Source organism: Xiphias gladius, chromosome 6, assembly GCF_016859285.1.
Source record: "Xiphias gladius isolate SHS-SW01 ecotype Sanya breed wild chromosome 6, ASM1685928v1, whole genome shotgun sequence".
In the NCBI taxonomy this organism is placed as follows: domain Eukaryota; kingdom Metazoa; phylum Chordata; class Actinopteri; order Istiophoriformes; family Xiphiidae; genus Xiphias; species Xiphias gladius.
Window position 1 is genome coordinate 21,563,777 of NC_053405.1, and position 21,170 is coordinate 21,584,946.

Here is a 21,170-nt window from a genome sequence, read left to right on the forward strand (position 1 = left end):
AATAACTAGACAGTTAAGTGGACTCCAGTTTTGAGTTTATGAACAGTCAAACTCAGACCTAACCTGTATTACTGGCTGCTTATTATATTCAACCATTACAATTTCTTATACATTCAATCCGGACAGACAGGCAGCATGTGAGTAAGAATATTTATTGAAATCTTGCAAAGTTTAAAGGTAATTTTAACATATCTGTTATATTTTGTCACTTATCAAATAACAGAGAAAAATCAAAATACTAAATTTGGCAGTTGGCCGTGAAGGACACTTTTTTTAAAAAGAAAAGAAATAAATTGTAAAACTATGAGACAGGCACCTTTTCCTTCCAGTTGGTGCTTGTACTTCATTTAGGCTTTGATTGGATCATTGAGGCAAAATAAAAGTGAGCTGTTATATTACCTGTATGCAAAGCCAAATTCATTGGTTTTATCAGATCACTCACTATGAAATTTGTTTTAATGACAGAAAGTTGGCCCATATCTGCAACAGACTGTGACTACATTTCATGCAAGATTTCACCTTACTCCAGATCTATCTATAGATGTTTTTTTTTCTTTCAGTCAGTTGAGTTGTGTCTGTTTTGGTTACATGAGGTTAGAACATTTGAAATAAAATCCTATTTAGTCTCACACCCATGATAAACTGCACGCAAGCACACTGCAGTCGCCAAACACCAAAAATCAGTCTATCGGAGGGAAATTCAAAGTGTCTGGAACAGTGACAACAGCTGATAAGGTGCTTTCACAGCAGGGCGCTGACCACTAAAAGCAAACAGTGCAGTTTTGGAAATACAGAAACTGGGAAATACTAAGGCAGAGTACAACACATAAACTTTGGGTGTGACTTTTTTCAGACCTAAAATAATGGAAAGACAAGTGTTTTGGCACATCAGTGCTCAGTGAGAAATCACAGCGGAGGATTATGCACCAACAACTTCTGAAATGTTACCACATGTTGCTTCACTGAAGCATAAGTCCACTTTAACACAAAAAAGAAAAAAAAAAAGCAGCATTTGTTAAGGCAACAGTCAAGTAATTTTTTCACATGCAAAATCTGCACACAATAGTAAGGCGCATTTCAAGAAATCACAGCCAAAGCAGGCAGGCGTGGAGCTATCAAGCACAGCAAATCAAAACTAAACTGAAGTCCTGCCAGAATACACAGAGTGCACAGAAAAGAATTCATCCAGATAAAAATCGTGCAGTTTGCAGACTTTCACTAGTTGCAAAAGAAAAAAAAAACAACATGTTCTGCAGCATACTACAATTTCTAGCATGCAGTTCTGGCAACACATAAAATAATCCTATCATTAATGTCCATAAGGCACACGTCCTTCACATACTGCTCTCATGAAACTGTTCACACTGTTTTTGAGTTTCCAGTTGCATATTTGCAAGACAGTACATCATCTTCAGCAAATTTCTTGTGAGCATAAAATTTTAAATCTTTCTCAGTCATCATTCATTTCAAAAAACTATAAGTAAACAAAATTAAAATAGAATGATATATTTTGAAGATAACCCTCTAGAAGAAGTGTAATGTTTTAATGAGCTTTGCTGACGAAACTCTTTGATAAAACTTTTTATAGCGATCCTGTTCTCTCATTCAAAAAAATATGTCTATGCAATCGGTCATGTAAGGGTGAAATGGTATGGTGCTTTCAAGTGCTTTCTTGTGCACCACAGAAATGGCCAGCTATCTATCCCCATCTAGAGGTGGTGCTTGGCCTTCACCAGTGACTGTTGTCAGGATAGCTCGGCACTGCAGCGGGGTACTGGGGCAAGCTCGGGCCTTGGGCTGTCTGAGCAACAGCATTGAACCCTGCTTCCCTCACTGGTGCACTCTTCCACATCCCGGTGCTCCACTCTTCCTGAGCGCGCTCCAAACTCCCGCCACCACCACGGTACATTCTGTGCACCTGCCACATGAGGGGGGGGGGGGGGGTGTCAGTTCATAATGTGTATTTGTGTCTCTTCCAAAGTGTCTGCGTGGATTTATGAGCATGAGGGGCAAGAACTACAGTCGAGTGTGTTTTTTTTTTTAGTGTATGTGTTCACTCACCTTAATGAGCACCAGTACCATTAAAGCAGTCACCAGAGTGAAGAGCAGACTTGTGATAAGCATCACTATAGCGGAGCCCACATTTTGTCTGAAAAACATCACTGTCGCAATCCAGCCGCTTTGATGTGTTGGTGAGAGTGAGATGGAGTAGTACTGGTTAGTGCATCATACAGTGTGTAATTAGCAAAGTGGATTTCATACAATTATTATGCCAAGTTACTAGCAGTGAGGAAAGAGATGCAGTGACAAACAGCATAATGATGATCGGTGTTAACACTGACTTATCGTGACCCATTGTCCCATGAGTTAACACTGTTGTTATCACAAGCAGATATTCAGCAATTGGCCTTGAATATTACTCAGTTTGAGAAAGTGGTTAAGTGCTTGTGTTTAAAATGACAAAATTAAAAAGAAAGAGAAAAAAAAAACACCTTAGTTTTTTAAAACAACTCTGTTCCACATGGTCTCTGGGAATTTAAATATAAATACAGAAGATTTTTAAATGTACTAAAAATACAAGTACATCGTCAAAAAATAGGGATATAAAACATAGCATAAAATAATAGCGTTTTCAAGAATTGATCATTAAAAATGTAACTGTGGAAATGAGGACAGATCATTGTAAAAATGTGAATAATCTTATGTAAGAGTTTTAGAAACATCACTGCAAAAATGTATTAATTGTGTTAAGTTTGCTCAAAATCCACAGAATTCAGAAGCCTCTGTGTTTAGAGTTGAACCCATGTGTTTTTCTGCAACTCAAATATATTTTCTTTCTTACAACAAGGAAAAATCTCAATAAAAAAACTCTCTCTTGAAATCAATGGACATACCATTAATAAAAGAATGCCTCATCTAGTCTTGAGGTTATGGCCATAACCTTTCATCCCCTATTCAACATCAAGAGGCTGGACTAGCAAACGTCAAGTCAGAAACCCAGAAACAGACAACAAATAGCAATCAATAGAAATACAGGTGTAAAAATTTGCAGATAAGTGTATAACTACCCAATATGGTTGTTATGTTGTTAACAACCTCATCATGTGTTAACTTCACGGTTTTATTTCACTGCTGAATCTATCTTAGTATCATAATTCGAACACATATTTTCCAGCTGCCTTGAGTATTTGACAGAAGCCCTCATGACCCGCTTTCTCTAAAACACCATGTTGCCAGTCTTCATAGCTGGTTTGATTCAACTCACCATGTTCCCCAGCCAGAGATTCCTATAGTCTGGATGAGGGCCAAGACACACTGAAGGAAGAAGATGAAGAAGAAGGCCATAAAGTTGAACGAGCTATCAGCCCTATGAACAACATGAAAAAAAAGAGCATGTAAAAAGGGTGATACACTAGAAAACAAATATTTTTGTTGCAATGTTGCATCCTCCTACTGGTTGTCAACATATGGGTCAAACTGGCAACAAACTCACAGTGAAACATTTTGTATTCAGCTGCACAAGCCATGGAAAAGCTAGAAATGTACTCTGTAAACATGATGGATGCATGTGCAAATCATGACACGAAAAGCAATCTTAGAACAGAACAATCATTTTGGGACTCGAACATCAAGAGCTCAATATTTTTTGGCTGTGTTAATAGAATTTATCTGGTCACTCTTTACCCTCAGGGCCACTCACCCCACCAAGACAGTATATAAAAGCCTAAAAATAAAAATAATTGACCCATGCTCTTTATGTTACATCTCATAAATCTTAGGCAAACAAAACTCTGAAAGGAATTTCAGTAATTTCATATCAGATCTTGTGACTCCTGCCGACCACGATGTTATAACTGGTGACTTCAATATTCACTTTAACCTCACATCCAATGCATTATATAGAGCTTTTGCAACATTATTGAAACATGTGATTTTTCTCAGGCCGTCACTGAACCCACATACCACTGACCTACTTCTACTCCTCGGTCTTCCGCTCTGGTCATTAACAGAACCGTCTCGGATTCAATTTAACATTCATATCTACCCCATAACCTCACAAGAGGTGCCTCACTGATAGATCAGCTCTTGAATCTGAGCTGCTCTAACTGAGACCACCGGGTTCAGTGATTTCTCCTTGGACACTTTGACGATCATGTAGACATTCAGAGTGAAAATGACACAATACTATACCAGAAATATAAGGTCTGGAATGAATCACTGTTGGTGTAGAAATATTCTCTCCGACAAGCTGTGTCCACCTATTATTCTCATCTGAACAACAGAAACAATGCCTGATATTTATTTATCGCTGTTGATGAGAATAGTAAAACCATTAAAACCACCCTGCCCAAACAAATTTTCCTGTTTAATTACTTTTTTATTGAAAAACATTAAGGTGATTGGGAAAGAGATTACTGGTAAGGGTGGCTCCTCTTTCCTCAGAGCCCTTACAACATCCACTCCATTTTCATGTAAGTTACTAAACCACCAGCCGATTTTTGCAGTTTGACACAGTTATTGAGTACACTTTATTAAAATTGTTACAAGTTCTAACCTGACCACATGTGCTCTAGATCCCATTCCGGGCAACATCATAAAATAATTGTTCAAACTGCTAGGAAGCCCTGTTCTCAGCATCATCAATAAAGATCTCAGTTTTGGTATCGCACTCACTGCTTTTAAATCCCCACTGAAAACACCTACCTTTGATCCACTTACTCTAAGCAATTACAGACCGATTTCCAATCTCCCCTTTATGTCATACTGTTGGAAATGGTGGTTGCTGGCCAACTCACAGCCCATTTATCCAGTAACAATCTTCTTGACGAGTTTCAGTCTAGGTTCAGCTCCAAACACACTACCAAAACTTCACTGGCCAGGGAAGAAAATTACTTATTAACTGCCATGGATTCTGAACTTACAATCTTAGCTATTACTAGATTTGAGACCACTGGACCATAACACCCTCCTAGAGCATCTTGAGAAACTCAATGGTGTCAAGGAGCTGTATATTATAATACTATATCTTCCTGCTCTGAATTCAAACTTGGTGTTCCTCAGGGATCAGTACTTGGACCACTTTTGTTCTGTTCTTACGTTCCGCCACTCAGTCACATCTTCAAAAGATACATAACACAAATTATCACTGCTACCCAATGACACAAAAATCCATCTTCTTTTAACAGTCACTGACCCCTGCCAGCTTGTAAAGCTAGAGGAGAGCAGAAGTCCATCACTGGATGTGTAACAACTTCCAAAACGTGAATATCCGGAGGGTTAGGGTCCATTTTCATTGATTTGTCCATAAACTTTAATGGCATGATTTCTCAGGGCCATACGGTCAAGAAATAGGATTTTGGCTGTGTGTACTGTATGTGGGTGTTTTTACATGTGAAGTCTTACTGTTGTGTGTCTGATGTTATATTTGAACCTGCAGAGTGTGCAGAGACTCTTTGGGTGCAGTTTAAATAACCTGACATTAAAGTGGAATTTCAGATATCACTCATTCATGAAATTTACCAGATGATGACTAACCTGAAAGCTTTGTAGAGTGGTCTGAACCAGCAGGTGTAACTACAGGGGCTAAAGAGGATGAGCCAGAGCAGGGAGAAGCCAAAGTTTGTTGCACTTCCACCCCCAGCCCACCAAGCAATACATGAGATCACATTTATGCACAGCGTGCCTGAATACACTGCAGAGGAGAGAGGGCAGGAGATGTGGAAAGACGAAGAGAGCAGGGCAGTGACTAATTAACTTAACATTAGTAGAGGGAATGCCTCCTCTAATGCCAAAAAAGCAAAAGACAAACATATAGTTAGAAAATGTATGTATGTATCTATGTATGTATGCAAAAACACTTACTCATCCAGAGCATGTAGACCCTGCGCACCAACTGCTGGTGGGGTGCAGGAATTTCCTCATCAATGTTCTGGTAAAAGCATGGCTTTATTCTCAGAAATTTAGGCAGGGGAGGAAAGTTATTCACCCGCTCTGAAAAAAGAAGCAAAGTGTCATCATAAACTTGCTGTCTTACTATTTTTACATATAAATATTTCACACATCTAAATACGCTGCAGAGGAGAGGGAATGTGGAAACGTGGAGTAGCAAGTGTGTGACCTCACAAAGGATAGATAGATAGGAACGTGTTAAGTGACAAACCTGCCATTTTGAAATCCCAAGTCTCGCCTGGATAATAGGAATACACAGAAATCGAAATCAGCAGTTAATACTCATGCAGGCAAGAAAACTTTAACCAATATGCATATGTATTTTTACTATATATAACACTCCTTATTACTTGTTTTTGCTTGTTTGACAATTAAAGAACATTGCTAACACTGATCACACTTGACATACTAATGTTAGCCTTCAAACAGATAAAGTAGACACTTAAACACTACTATTTTATTTGAACATTTTTCCTACAGTTTGCGAGGCTGTCTCTCGGGTGCACATTCCAACTATGCTCAAATTCTTAACCAATTTTAATACTAGAGCATGAAATTGTCCAGTTTGCTTTTTAACTATACCTATGTGAAGTTATCATATGTTAACTTTGTGTGTGATGTTACACAGTAGATAGCAGCTAAAGCATGTTGTTGGGCAGCTCAGTAGTCCGACAGCAGCAGAGATTAGCTTCCAGTCGCTTTATCTTACGTTGTTACTTCATTAGACTGACTGGTTAGCAGTTATAAAGGACTGGAAAGACTGTTACGGCTAACAAGTTCACATGAAGCACATATAAAAAAAATGTTAGTATTACAAGAATAACGTTTATCTCCTCACGTATCCGTCGAAAGCTGAAGGCGTCCTGGAGGCGTTCAGCGCAGGCGCACTACAACTGTTGCGCTTGTAGTTCAAAACTGTTTACATTCAACATGCTCGTGGGCCCGACGAACTACAAGTCCCAGGATTCGTGTGAGCGGTAAACGGGACACGCGTGATTCTAACATGACACCCGTCGGCATGAATCCCACCGATCCCACCCATAGACCGTATATCTCAACCCCGCAATTAGAGACTATGATAAGTAACCGGTCTGTAAGCAGTTCAGGGGATGCCCTTATAATTTAGAGCAAAGAGGTGGAACTCTTGTTGACCTTAGTCAGGATAGAAGTTTCTTCCATTTTCATCGACCTTTTACAACTTTCTCACTGATATAAACAAAACTGTTGGTGTGAAAGTGTGCGACAAACATGTCTTTCAAAATATGTAAAACAATATGTTATTAAATTATATTTATATATAAACACACACACACGCACCCCATGGGGGGTGGTGGTGTCTTCCTCAAGCTCGGGTCCTCTACCAGATGCCTGGGAGTTTGAGGGTTCTGCGCAGTATCTTAGCTGTTCCTAGGACTGCGCTCTTCTGGACAGAGACCTCAGATGTTTTACTCGGAATCTGCTGGAGCCATTCTCCCAGTTTGTGGGTCAAAGCCCCCAGTGCTCCAGTTACCACTGGCACCATTGTTGACTTTACTCCCCACATCTATTCTAGCTCCTCTTTCAGCCCTTGGTATTTTTCGATTTTCTCGTGTTCCTTCTTCTTGATGTTGCTGTCACTTGGGATTGCTACGTCTATCACTACTGCTTTCTTCTGTTGTTTGTCAATCAACACGAGGTTTGTCAGTCTGGATCTGGAAGTCCCACAGGATCTTGGCTTGGTCATTCTCAACCACCTTAGGAGATGTCTTCCATTGTGACCTTGGGACCTCCAACCCATACTCATTGCAGATGTTGCTGTACACTAAGCCAGCCACTTGGTTATGGCATTCCATGTACGCTGTTCCTGCCTGCATCTTACACCCTGCTACTATGTGCTGAACTGTCTCAGGAGCATCTTTGCACAGCCTGCACCTGGTTTCCTGTTTGGTGTGGCAGATCCCCACCTCTATTGATCTTGTACTGAGTGCCTGTTCTTGTGCTGCCATGATTAGTGCTTCTGTGTTGTCCTTCAGTCCAGCCTTTTCCAGCTACTGGTCCAGCTATATATATATATACACACACACACATACACATATATATATATACAAATATATACAGCTCTGGAAAAAATTAAGAGACCACAGCAATTTTTTCTGAAATCAGCATCTCTACATGTATGACAGCCATTCCATTCCAGTGCCTGTTGAATTCCAACACAAGCACACCTCACTCTTCTTAATGAGGTACTGATTAGGTGATCACCTGAACCAAATCTTATTTAACCATGAAAAGTATAAAAACCTCTGCTGTGGTCATCACTATCCTCTTGCAATACGACCAGCTGGATGGCGAAAACAGTGCTAGTAGTACCGCAAACGTAATTGGAGTAAAAAAATAACTATTAACCATGCCAAAAGTTGAAAAGAAAAGTTTTGAGTGAAGAAAAGAACGGTTCAATTCTGGCTTTACTGGCAGAGGGATATAGTGAGCTTCAGGTTGCTTCCATCCTTAAAATTTCTAAGACTGCGGTTCATAAGAACAAGGTCAGCAGCAGGCATTGGGGACAACAAAGTTACGAAAACGACTCTCCACTGACCAGGATGACCGTCAATTCATTTGAATGTCACTCAGCAACCATAGGATGACATCAAGTAACCTACAAAATAATGGCAAATGGCAGCTGGGGTGAAGTGCACAGCGAGAATGGTTCGAAATAGGGTCCTCGGGGCAGGGCTCAAGTCGTGTAAAGCTAGAAAAAAAGCCCTTCATCAATGACAAGAAAAGAAGAGCCAGGCTGAGGTTTGCAAAAGACCATAAGGATTGGACCATAGAGGACTGGAGTAAGGTCGTCTTGAGTCCAATTTTCAGCTTTGTCCAACACCTGGTCGTCTAATGGTTAGACGGAGACCTGGAGAGGCCTAAAGCCACAGTGTCTTGCACCCACTGTGAAATTTGGTGGAGAATCGGTGATGATGTGGGGGTGCTTTAGCAAGGCTGGAATCGGGCAGATGCGTCTTTGCGAAGAACGCATGAATCAAGCCATGTGCAAGGTTATCCTGGAAGAAAACTTGCTTCCTTCTGCTCTCACAATGTTCCCCAACTCTGAGGATTGGTTTTTCCAGCAGGACAATGCTCCATGCCACGCAGCTAGGTCAATCAAGGTGTGGATTAAGGACCACCAGATCGAGACCCTGTCATCTCCAGGTCTGAAACCCATTAACCTCTGGAATGTGATCAAGAGGACGATGGATGGTCACAAGCCATCGAACAAAGCTGAGCTGCTTGAATTTTTGCGCCAGGAGTGGCATAAAGTCACCCAACAGCAATGTGAAAGACTGGTGGAGAGCATGCCAAGACGCATGAAAGCTGTGATTGAAAATCAGGGTTATACCACCAAATATTGATTTCTGAACTCTTCCTTGGTTAAAACATTAGTATTGTGTTGTTTAAAAATGAATATAAACTTGTTTTCTTTGCATTATTTGAGGTCTGAAAAAACTGCATCTTTTTATTTTGACCATTTGTCATTTTTTGCAAATAAATGCTGTAAGGGGAGGGGGAGAGAGAGGGAGAAACAAAACTTAGCGATAGTTATGAGTTAGGCATAGTGCATGATATCGCCGAGTAAACAAACATCCAGAGAGCACCAGCCTCATCGACCGGATTTCATTCCAATTCCTTTCTTTCGTTTCACTATCCCACAACATGGCAACCCTGACGTCTGAAAGTCAAACACTGCGACCAATCACAAAGCCCGAAACATCTGACAGAAGGCGTGCCCCGTGAGACACATCTGTCATCTTACGGGTCACGGCACAGGGTGTCCCGGACGGGGTGGATAGTATGTTTATAAAAAGAGATTAAAATATCCACTGACTGAATTCAACTCACAGAGTTTCGTCTTTCTGCTGGAAAAAAAATATATATATCACACAACATTTGAAGCTCTAATGCCATTACAAATATTCCTAATCGCTTCAATACACGAAACAGTGAGAAAACTGCAACACGGTTGTATAAATCAAACGCATCTCGCAGTGATCAGTGACTTGACGCTGACCAATCAGCGAAGGTTATTGAAACAAGCAACACACTCCCGCCAATTCCGACTGAGGAGCGCGAGGCAGGCAGAGGGGTAAACCAAGGGAGTATGTGGGAGATAAGGAAAGAGAATACGTTATGTTTTATGTGAAATAAATTAGAAATACATGTTGTTTAAATAGCAGCATAGCATTTGGGTTGTCATCGGGGTCATTCTCGGTGGTTTACACGAACTGTGCCGTTGTTTTGAAGCTGTTCTGCCGGAGAATATCGCAAACGAGAGGAGCCCCGGGGCCGTGGTTGGGATGTTGGCGGCGGAAAACCCATCTGTGGACGGACATTTGGCAGCATCGACTCCCCGCAGAAGAGGTAATGCTAATGCCATGTATAGCAGGCTTCCACATGCTCACAAGAACTTGCCAAAATGATTACTATTACAATGTGGACGGAGTACTGTTTCGTCTCTACAATTTGGAGAGCACAAAATTATGAAAAACGTAGTTTGAAGATAAATCAATCCGCTACCCAACGTTCAGTTAGGAAAGGCTAGCAACTCCTTTTTTCTAACGACATCAGTTAACGTTTACTATTGTCTCGGCTACGAGACTAAAGTTAACTGATTTAATGTGAAACTCTGCCGGTAACTTTTCAAACATTAAAGCTAGCTGTGTACAGCTAACTTGCTAACTGATTTTGGTTGCGGCTAGGGCTTAGTTTAGTTTATGGGTTGGCATAGCAGAAATAACTGGTTGAAGTCAGGTGAAACATCGTAGAGGAGGCTGCTTTGGGGTAGAGGTAAGGTTAGGTTAGATCAGGTTAAATAAGGGGAAACACATCGACGAGGAAACAAATTTCGACACAACACCGGCATTGCTAATAGCTATTTCGGAAGCTTAAACGTCAGATAAGAAACAACAACATTATGTTGAAGTAAGTTACTCCTCAAAATACAAATGTGTTCCATTCACGAGTCTGTTTCCTTGGCGTGTAACAGACTTTTTTTCCACTAGTGTTTAACCTAGTGGAAAACTTGACTGCACGGCTCGCACTTTTGCTAGCTCATAGCTCTGCTCGGGGTGCTTAGCAAAGATGCTAGTTTTGTGAGGTTAGCAGACAAGCTAGTAATGTTAGCGCCCCGTGAGATGGTTAACGTTAGTACCAAACATGAAAGCCGGTGTCATAGGTAAGCTCCTATACAGATGCTCCTTTGTCGTCCCTCTTTCACACATCCAAGTTTTTTGTGACTGTAATACATAACGTTATAACCACTCACCGAAGTTGTGCGAAGTTTTCAGCAAGTTATTATGGCTGGTCAGGCATCCTTTGCCTGACAGCCCTAAGGTGCGTGCCCTGCGGACTCGACCGGGCCTACTGTACCGAGTAATACACCGGTTGGCGGGAGAGCAAGCCAAACACAACCATTACATTCATTCTAACACTGTAACGTTAGCACAGCGACGTTGAAACTTCTATGACATTTAATACAACACCTTAAAAAAAGAGTACTCTCGGAGCGTTTTTGCAATCTCGCACTTCAATTAATACGGGGGGGTGAAGTTTTAAGACACACAGTACAGTAACTTCACTGACAAGTTGTTATTACAGTAGTAAACTAACGTTAAATTGCTGCAACCGTAGTTTAAACAAACAAATGGCTGAGTGGAGTTGTGTATACTAAAAGCTGTATTTGCACTGGTTGTCGTTTCAAGTTAGCACTGCCTTTTCATCTGTTTAAAAAAAAAAAAAAAATTACCACTCAGCCTATCAGTTAAACATTTGTCAGAACTGTCAGTTATTGATTTTCTTTGACCAATTTTAGTGTCAGTTCATTATTTCAGACTTGAATACTTTGAATTGAAGTTTTGGCTTGAAGGATGGGTTACTGATGTATCTATTTTTGTTCTTTTCAGGCATGGATTGTAAGCCAAGTAACAATGCCAACAAGAAACTTATACAAGGTAAAGTCAAAGTTGAATTATTATTTTTCAAGATTGTTTTGACACTATTGAAAGATTATGACAATAAGACATTATCAGATACCACTGATGATAATCTAGCATGGGGGGTTGATCATTTTTCATACTATCCAAGTTTAATCATACCTTACATTTACAGTGCCTATAAATCTAATTAATAAATCTTAATTTAACTTGTTTAAAACCCTACAGAATATTTGTTGCTGAGCAACTTTGCAATAGCCCCATCGTCTGTTCTACATTATGTTGACATATACAACACAACAACTATAATGGTGGCTTAAGGATTTTTTTTTCTTTTCTTTTGCCTGCAGCTCGTCTCCCATTCAAGCGCCTGAACCCTGAACCTAAAGAGAACCAGCCGCCTAAACGCCCCTGTGCACATGCCTGCCCTGAACCTTCAGACAGGGAGAATGAGAATGAGTCCTCTCCACTCCCTGTGCACAGTGGACCACCCTTGGTTAATGGTCGCGGGCCCCTTGATGGCTTCCTGAGCCGAAGGCGCCCTGCAGCCTCAGTTGAGAACATGGTTATAGATCTGACTGAGGACAACACTTTGTCTCCTGGAAAGTGCCTTGTTTCACCGGCTCCTGTCTGTCCCCTCCTCCCGACAAAAGACAAGCATCAGGGCAAAGACAAAACTGCCTCTTCTGAGAAATCCAGCAGTGTTGATCACATTCCTAAAACACACACTTTAGACTGCGTAATAGTCAACAATGATGAATTAGAAGAGGTCGAGGATAAAGATGGGAATGAGGCAGCATCTATCTCGCAGCTTGACACAACGCAGGATTCTGACAGTGAGCCAGAGGAGCAGAATGAGTCAGGAAACGTTTCCAGTTTGGGAAATAAGTCCATGCTGTCAGCTTCATCAGTTAGCTCCATGTCTGAAAGCTCACCAGAGAAGTCCAAGACTGATGACCCTACACACACTACTACACCTACAGTATGCACATTTCCCTTTGCTTGCCTTTTGTTTAATCCCACTTAAGGTTGTTTAAGATTAGCCTGTTTTATTATGATGCCAAATGAATTGATTAGTATTCCTAATAATTTATTTGGCAGTGTATCACGCAGAAAGCAAATTGTCATTTCAAAGTACAGCATGGTAAGACAAAGTATGATGAAAGTAGTTTTTCATGCGATAACCTGTTATTGGTTAGAGATTTTGATTAGCATTTTCTCTCTACTTTTGATGGAATTTGTAACATGGTATCTTGTTATGTATTTTACATGAGTAAATATCATTTGATTGATCAATAATTAATCATTTTTTCCCATTGCTTTTATTACACAGGTTATCTGCTATGTTCACAAAATCAAATATCTCTTAATTCGGACAAATACCTCTGCTCATAATGCAACAACAGCATTTTGAGGATGTCTGGAAGCACATTCAGATATATTGTATATATTTACATATAAGAACATTTGTGAAACACCCACAGTAATATGGTAATCAAAATCTCAGTCTTAAATATAGTGCAGTAGTACTATTATTGCAATAATTTTTCCAGATATAAATTGTGCAAAAGAAAACATTGAGTGGGTCAGATGTCAGACACTAATTATCAGATTTCTTTTCCCCCATATCTTCATAGGAGCCAAAGACCACCCCCAAGATACCAGCAGATCAGAAAAAGATCAAAAGACGCTCATTGAAGGTAAGAGTTCAACTTGTCAGTTTTTTAAAAAATGACTTTAAATGTAACTTGATTTGTTGTAGGGTGTATTTCAAACCCACTCCATCATTATTAAAAGTGTTATTTTTGTACAGGAGAAAAACTGACTGAATTTCTGCAATTATAGACTTTACAAGAACAAGAGGAGAGGCTTCGTTTGCGACAGGAGAAGGAACGCCAGAGGGAAGAGGCTAAAGCTGCAAAAGAGAAAAAGAAAGAAGAGGCTCGCAAACTAAAGGAGGAACGAGAAAGGGAAAAACGTGAGAAAAAGGAAAAAGATGAGAGAGAGAAACGAGAGAAAAAAGAGAAGGAAGAGAAAGAAAAGGCAGAGAGGTTAAAAGCAAAAGAGGAACTACGAAAATCCAAGCAAGAGTGAGTAATGCAAGGTTCCTGTTACCCTAAAGTCCAGGTTTATCCATTTGACATGTTTTTAGTGCCATAAGTCTGTTGGATAAAACTGGTTCAATACAGATATTGATTTTGGGGTGCTAAATGTTGTGCTTAAAATTTTTCTTAGGGCCAAACTTGAAGAAAAACGTAAGAAAGAAGAGGAAAAGCGAATTAAGGAAGAAGAGAAACGGTTGAAAGAAGAGAAAGATGTAAGTTTATGTAGAGGAGTTTTGGTATGGGCTAGGTAGATTTTACTTAAGTGTTGACCACTGTGTATCTTTTTATTACAGCGTCTCAAAGCTGAAAAAGCAGAAATTACTCGGTTTCTGCAGAAACCCAAGATCCAGCAGGCTCCAAAAGTTAGTAGATCTCACACATCGAAAGAACAAAATATGAAAATGGCCTTACTTTAATTTTTCTTGTTGTTGGGGTGGGTTTAGCCCCCTATAAATGTGTTTTGTCCATAACTACAGTGCTCATTGGAGCACTACTTTATTGCCTAAAGCAATTGTGTTAACTTCTTGTAGGGCATAATCTATATAATTATCTTAAAGGGTATAATGTTTTATTGAGTTGCAATAAAACATTATACCTTGAACCCCCCTTTTTTTTTTTTTTTTAACTAAGATAGTCAACTGCATTAATAAGTACAAAAAAAGATAACTGCAACTTGTTTTGTCCCTTTGCCATTTCAGACACTTGCAGCTGCATGTGGGAAGTTTGCTCCATTTGAGATAAAAGAAAACATGTCTCTGGCACCACTGTGTCGGGTTCAGTGTGAGGACTCTGTTTTGGAGGAACTTGACCGGTGTTTGTTAAACCCAGCTGATAACCTGAATGGATTGAAAGACTGGATCGGGCAAAAGCCCCGGCGGTCAGGACCCACCAAACCGAGGCAGACAGACTTGCCCAGGTGAGACTGGAAATAGTGATTATCCTGATCTGCATACTCTGCTTACCCATGGTCGCCCCATGTCAGTAACAAAGTTTTTTATTATTATTGCTGAGGTGAAAATTATATATAATACTCTTGTTAAAGTACTTTTTTAGCAACTAGGTGCATGTCTGAAAGTATTACAAATTTCAGATTTCTGATTAATTTTTAAAAAGGGGGGAAAAAAATTTTCACACCCAGTTTTCAAATGCATATTGCCCATGTATGGCAAAGTTTACCTTTAAAATGATCATACCACTAAAAAGAACATGTTTTAAATAGTAAATGCACACAATAAGAAGTTGGTACCTTGACCCGAATTATATTTATTAAGGTATCAAATATACCATGTTTTACTACAAACTGACATTCTACAAAAAGCAATTCTGAAATTTAACTGAGGCAAAGTTAGGAAATTAAAAGCTTTGAAGAAATAGTGTGCACTTTAAGAGTTTGAAGAACGCAATGACGTCCTTTGCCAAATATGGAGGAATTGTATACTGCCTGAAAGTTGATGTAGGTGCGGGTTCAATGATCTTCAGGGTATGCACAAGAGACACCCAACAGATATCTTCTCTCCTGGGCCAACTGTAAGCCTTAGTAGGGCCAAGAGGATAAATGTACAAGACGTTCAAGTACCATCTATGCATTGTTCAAACTCTTAAAGTAGCTTCAGACTGTTGTTTGATAGCTTCTGATACTTTTGCATAAAATTTATGTTTATGTATAGATTTGGGGGAGGAAAAAAGGATAGTAAAAGAAAAAATTGTTTAACTAGGTTAACCATTCTTCCCCTCCATCTCCCCATGTGTACTATTTAATCAGTGAGTGTATAACAGTGGAGGGGCCTAAAGCAGATGGTGTGCCGGACCGTAAACGTTATGGCCCCATGAAGCTTTTGCAGTTTCATGAGAACTACCGTCCAGCATACTGGGGCACCTGGAGTAAGAACAGTTCACACATCTCACCTCGTTGCCCCCTCAGACAAGACAAGGTAAAGCTATTTTGCAAAGGCATCTTTCTGTTCAGTTTAGTGAGACCCCAGCGGTCCTAAGTATTAGGAACTTTTTTTAAAGTAGATGACATGGATTATATTGGCGTACGTTAAAATGTAACACACAGGTCTGTATCAGCTGAGAACCCAGAAGACATAGCTATGCTTTTCAATCACTTTTAAGAATCTAGCTTTGATTCAATATTTGCACTTGATCCAAGAATTGTATTTGAGTAGCTTTGATGCTAATGGCTGTGTTCTGTCACCACAGGATTTTTTGGACTATGAGGTGGACAGTGATGAAGAATGGGAGGAAGAGGAACCAGGAGAGTCCCTATCACATAGTGAAGGGGTAAGTTTCATTGGAGGATGAAAAAGTATGGAAATTCCTTTTTATTTTAATAATTTTTAAAAATAATTTAGGATGTGTCTACATCGATGCCCAGTGTTAATGTTTAAAAACATGCAAGGGTACCTGTATGTACTCATCTACAGATTGTATGTGATTAGCATTATTACCAGCCAAAGCACACTTTTTTTTCTTGATGATTTTTCGTCTTACAGGCAGCCGCTGGTTTCACTTTCTCTCAATACACTAAAAATCAACTTGTAGAGCGTTGAAACTGGCAGAGTGGTTGTGAGCAATGACCATTTAATACAATTCACAGATGATCTTTTAATATAACTCCGAGGACAGCCACGAGGCACACATGGATGTTTTGAGAAGGATAGGGGTTGGTCCACTGAAAAGGTTGCTATTTGGCTGCTGACTGAGAATTTCAAAGACAACAAAACCAACAAAGTTGGGTTTTCAAAACAGTCTCTGCTCAGACCTGTGTGCAACGACAATGTAACCTTAACAGAAAGGCGGTTAAATGCTCACTGATGCGATTCTTATATTGAGCATCTGTCTCTACAAGCTGAAAATCAAGCAATCAATTTAAAACATACTTTGCAAACATGCAGAAAAATTAGCGCAGCCCTTTTTAAAGACTTCGAATAAAAGTCTGTTCTGAGATTGAAATGGTGCCTTAAAGTATGAAATGACTTGTGACCACAACCTAAAATGAGTTTTATGTGATCCATATATGGCTTTTCCCAAGTATAGCATAGCATGACATTAGTCAGAATCTGTATCACGCCAAATTAGTACAGAGGTCAAATGAAATTAATATCTGAATAATCAAAGCATATCATTAAATATTGTTACATTTCTAAATGTATTAACAGCGTGGAAGGAAATGGGCTTAAATTATTTGCCTGAACTTGAGCAGCCAACAAAGTGTACACATATTATTCATCCTGAGTTCTCACAACCATGAATGCAGTTAGAACAAGGAGATGATATTTGTACTTTTTAAGACTTTGAACTGTTGATCTTTTTCAGGAAGATGAGGAGGAAGGAGGTGAAGATGACGATGATGATGATGATGGCTTCTTTGTTCCTCATGGCTACCTTTCAGATGATGAGGGGGCTCTGGAAGAGGAGGTACGAATCAAGCAATGATATTGGTTGTTTTTTAATAAATTTGAATGTCTCTCAGGTGTTTGGATTTTCTCGTTTCAAAATTCTTCCTGTTTGCACAACAATTAACACGCTTGCAACCCCCCAGGAGGGTGGCGACCTGGAGAAGCAGAAACTGCGTCAGAAACTGAAAGCGAGGGAATGGGATGAGCTGATGTCCACCAAGAAGAAGATGAAGGTGCTGGAGCCAGTGGTGAGGGGTTGCGTCTGGGAGGGAGAAGGACCTGGTTTGGATCTCTTCCAGCCTTACGCTGTGTCTCTGATCGAGCCTTTACCCAAGGCAGACACCAGCCTCAGCCCAGAAGAGCTGTCTCAGAAGTGCCAGAGAGAAGCACAATGTAAGTGTGTGTCTTGTTATCCTCTTAATTACATGAATTAATGTTGGGTAAACAGTCTCTCTTTAGGGGATTCTCTATTGGCGACTGAGTCCCTGATACTGGGTCAGCCAATGGTCTGTGAGTGGCTGACTGGTGCTTGTAGTTTTTGTGGTTTGTCTGGCTCAATTAGCTTTAGTTGCCCTTATCAGCAGGCAATACCATACATTATAAGAAGCAACTTGAAATCTGACATATTATAAAATTGTATTTTAATCATGTAAGGAAACTTACAATCAAACTCAGTGGCTTGAAAATGGTTGGATAGTAATAGTAAGTACTATGTAAATAAGTGATCATGATTTTGCCCATTTTTCTATAGGTAGGTATACATTAAATTTAGCTTAAATTAAACTTGAACTTAAATTAAACATAAACTAACTAAACTAAAATTATCCAGTTTGTATCAAAATCATCTTAAAATTTCTTTTTCTTCTTAATATTGCTTAAGTCCTAAAACATTCTATTATTCTTTCTCCCACAGTACTCGGTCAGCTGCTACCTCTGCTGCACGGCAATCTCAACAGCAGCAAAGTGATCATCACCGAGTTTCAGGAGTTTTGTCGTCAGCAGACGTCGCCCTCATCATCACCTCCTGAGCTGTCCAGCCCTCAGAGCCCAGCAGAAAACATTCCCACCAGGTTAAAAAATATTTGGTGATAATAGTTTATGTCTAAATACATGATTGAAATATTCATAAAATGAAATTATTTAAATAGAACAATTGTCTTAGCCAATAAGTAAATACTGTATTAATATCCTGATAATTTAATCCTTCTTTACTCCTAAATCATGTCTTTAAAAAGTATTTTTATTGTAAAACGTGTAGGAATGTGTTTGCCATCCCAACAAGTAGTTATAACAAGCCTCTATGCTCTGTACATCAAGAGTCACTTTTTTTTTTTTTTTACAGTTTTACATCAATCTACTTTTTTTTCCCCCCGCTTCCATCAGAATACAGCTGAAGCGCCTTATCAAGAACAATGCTGTTTATGAGAAGCGCTCAACCTACAGACGCTGCTGCTGGTATGTGCACACAGAAGTCCTGTCCCGTTTTGGCCAGGACGCTCTTCCTGTGCCCTGCCAGTGGACCTACCTCACCACAGGAGCTCGAGAAGAGTCCCGTGAAGAACCCCAGGCAGCCACAGGCTCTCAGGGAAACTCTCCCACTACACCTCAGACCTCCTCCACCATGTCTTCATCCTCCAACAAAAGGAAGAGCACAGGGAGCATGTCAATCACCAAGTTTATGAAGAGATGTCCTGATCCTGAGCAGGTAGAGAAACGCCCGTAAACTGAACAGTTTTTCATTCATTGTGACATTTTAGCTCTTTTTGTACTTCAACTGCTCACCCCTTTTGGTATCTTTTTAAACAGATTATCATTTTATGAAAATAGGATTTTCACAAGTTTATTGTAGCTTATTACCGTCTCGAATGGTCTTACTTCTCTGTCATTGTCAGACGGAAGCAATGGAGGCGGATGGTTTTCAAGCTGACACTGAGGATGATGATGAGGAAGACTGTGTCATCATCTCCACACAGAATGGTGAGTCAACTTTTAATGTTAATCCCAAGATTCAGATCACTTACCATTTTTGCAACATCATGATTTTTAACATGTATGCCTGAGCACATATTTGCTAATAAATTAATTATAAAATGATTGCAGATATCATTGTCACTTAGAGCAGCTCTGGTGATGAAATAGGACATTGTGGCCCACATAATCGGCTTTTACAACTACAGCTACACACATGCAAAACATCTATAGACATTTTCTTATTAAAGATAAATCAGTGTGGGCATGGTATAATTGGATTAGTTAAACAGCAATAGTTCTGAATATCCAGAAATGCATGTATTGACCTTCTTCCTGAGAGCTGAAATGGCATTAGGCTTCTAAAAACATGCATGTAAACGTCCCTGAGAACCTATGCAGAGAAAGGTGTTGTGACCAACCTTAGGTCAGCAGAGGAGCAGACTCACACACTTTCCAAATTGTAATCATCAAGTAAGATGATTGGTTGATCCAGCTCCTGTTGGGAAGTGGGCTCAAAATAGAAGAAAAAGAGAGGGGAGGCAATTGACCTAGCTTGGCATAAAGACTAGAAGCAGGGGAAACAGCTAGCCTAGTTCTTTCCAAAATTAAAAAAAAAAAAAAAAAAAGCCTACAAGCACATACGAAGTTCACTGAGTTGTATTTCATTTGTCCAGTCGAATAGAAATGTAAAAACAACAATTAACATGTCTCATTCATTTACAAACACCTGCAAACTCCTGATAGAATCCAGTTTTAAAATGGATGCATACTTTTTTTTTCATAATTTGAATGACACCTCATTCAATACTACTTTTTAGGCCCAACCACAGAGAACTCCTCCAGCGAGGGAGGTGTCTTAATGGAAGTCGCCCCTTCCGACACAGCTGCTCTCCCCGTGGCCAATGCTGCTCCTACACTCGCCACTGCCTGAGGATGGGATAGACCGTCTCCCCAAACCAAGCTACTCCTGTTTTCCTCATAAATTTCTCCTTCCTGGTTCTGAACTCTGCTGTGTTCAAGACAGAATCAAGTCTTCAAGTAAGATGAAGCACCACACGCTGGTACAGGCAACTCACAGTAGGTGGCGTCGCTGTTCCCTCTCACCTAATACTTTTTAAAGGAGTCAGGAGCCATCGCCAGTAAAATGTAACTGCATAAAATCAGTGTCTGACTTGATTATTGAGGTCAGGTTTGTCCAGTGTTCATTAACTATGCGTCTGATTTTTTGCATTGAAGTTTTGGACAGGCATGTTTGGCATGGGCCTGTTTTAAAGTGGAAGGTGAACGTCTCTCTGGCACTGCTTTAGCTACAGCAGACTGGGTTGAACAGAGGGAGGGAGAGCAGAATGTAAATGCCTTATTTTCATGAGAAGAAGCATCCAAGACATCGAGAACAGCATTATTTACGGTTTTTGAAATGTTGAATTCATGATGTGGATTTCTTACGCTCTAAATGTATATAGTCAGTCTGAAATTAGAGCTGGGGAAATGAGAGGCTGAAAGTCCATCTGTACATTTCCCTTTTATTTCAGTGGGTACATTTATTCTGAAATTTCGAATTCTCACAACTCACTGGCATAGTTGGTAGATCTGTACTTGTACAGTTACGTCCAGTGTCACAATGTTTTATAAATATGTATTTTCTGTATTTTCGAGAATACTTGAACAGGATAAATTCATTAAACATGAATAAAAGTACTGCACTTTTATATTCTGTTCATTCCTCACCCCTTCATCTGGATGGCTTTGCTAGCGTGACGCTATCACCATTCAAAGAGGCTAAT

General features: G+C 39.8%; 2 protein-coding genes across 5 annotated transcripts; one reads left to right on the top strand and one right to left on the bottom strand.

Moving 5' to 3' along the window:
* Positions 1-138: 138 nt before the first annotated feature.
* Positions 139-6,838, bottom strand: scamp4 (secretory carrier membrane protein 4). 3 transcript variants are annotated; one of them, XM_040127939.1, is made up of 7 exons: positions 6,765-6,838; positions 6,161-6,187; positions 5,863-5,991; positions 5,536-5,692; positions 3,266-3,367; positions 2,062-2,179; positions 139-1,918 (listed from the first exon to the last, which is right to left on the bottom strand). In XM_040127939.1, exons 2-7 carry the CDS (start codon positions 6,165-6,167, stop codon positions 1,730-1,732), a joined length of 702 nt encoding a protein of 233 aa, XP_039983873.1. In that variant the 5' UTR covers positions 6,168-6,187; positions 6,765-6,838; the 3' UTR covers positions 139-1,729. The 3 variants fall into 3 exon arrangements, with proteins under 3 accessions (XP_039983873.1, XP_039983874.1, XP_039983875.1); XM_040127940.1 differs by having other exon boundaries at positions 6,788-6,825; XM_040127941.1 differs by lacking the exon at positions 6,765-6,838 and adding an exon at positions 6,532-6,744.
* Positions 6,839-9,965: 3,127 nt separating this feature from the next.
* On the top strand, positions 9,966-21,095 carry chaf1a (chromatin assembly factor 1, subunit A (p150)). Of its 2 annotated transcripts, none has more exons than XM_040128336.1 (17): positions 9,966-10,063; positions 10,222-10,338; positions 11,880-11,927; positions 12,260-12,891; positions 13,547-13,609; positions 13,755-13,999; positions 14,145-14,226; positions 14,308-14,376; positions 14,713-14,930; positions 15,777-15,945; positions 16,217-16,297; positions 17,333-17,434; positions 17,559-17,808; positions 18,329-18,485; positions 18,799-19,120; positions 19,308-19,392; positions 20,205-21,095. In XM_040128336.1, the coding sequence occupies exons 2-17, from the start codon at positions 10,275-10,277 to the stop codon at positions 20,315-20,317; spliced, it is 2,700 nt and encodes an 899-aa protein (XP_039984270.1). In that variant the 5' UTR covers positions 9,966-10,063; positions 10,222-10,274; the 3' UTR covers positions 20,318-21,095. The 2 variants fall into 2 exon arrangements, with proteins under 2 accessions (XP_039984270.1, XP_039984271.1); XM_040128337.1 differs by having other exon boundaries at positions 9,979-10,076.
* Positions 21,096-21,170: the final 75 nt, after the last annotated feature.

Coding starts and splice junctions, on each gene's coding strand:
- chaf1a (XM_040128336.1), top strand. CDS start 10,275: ATGTTGGCGGCGGAAAACCCATCTGTGGACGGACATTTGGCAGCATCG. Junction 17,435..17,558: donor AGGGGGCTCTGGAAGAGGAG/GTACGAATCAAG, acceptor GCAACCCCCCAG/GAGGGTGGCGACCTGGAGAA. Junction 18,486..18,798: donor GCAGAAAACATTCCCACCAG/GTTAAAAAATAT, acceptor CGCTTCCATCAG/AATACAGCTGAAGCGCCTTA.
- scamp4 (XM_040127939.1), bottom strand. Junction 5,693..5,862: donor GGTCTACATGCTCTGGATGA/GTAAGTGTTTTT, acceptor TCTCCTCTGCAG/TGTATTCAGGCACGCTGTGC. Junction 2,180..3,265: donor ATCTCTGGCTGGGGAACATG/GTGAGTTGAATC, acceptor AACACATCAAAG/CGGCTGGATTGCGACAGTGA.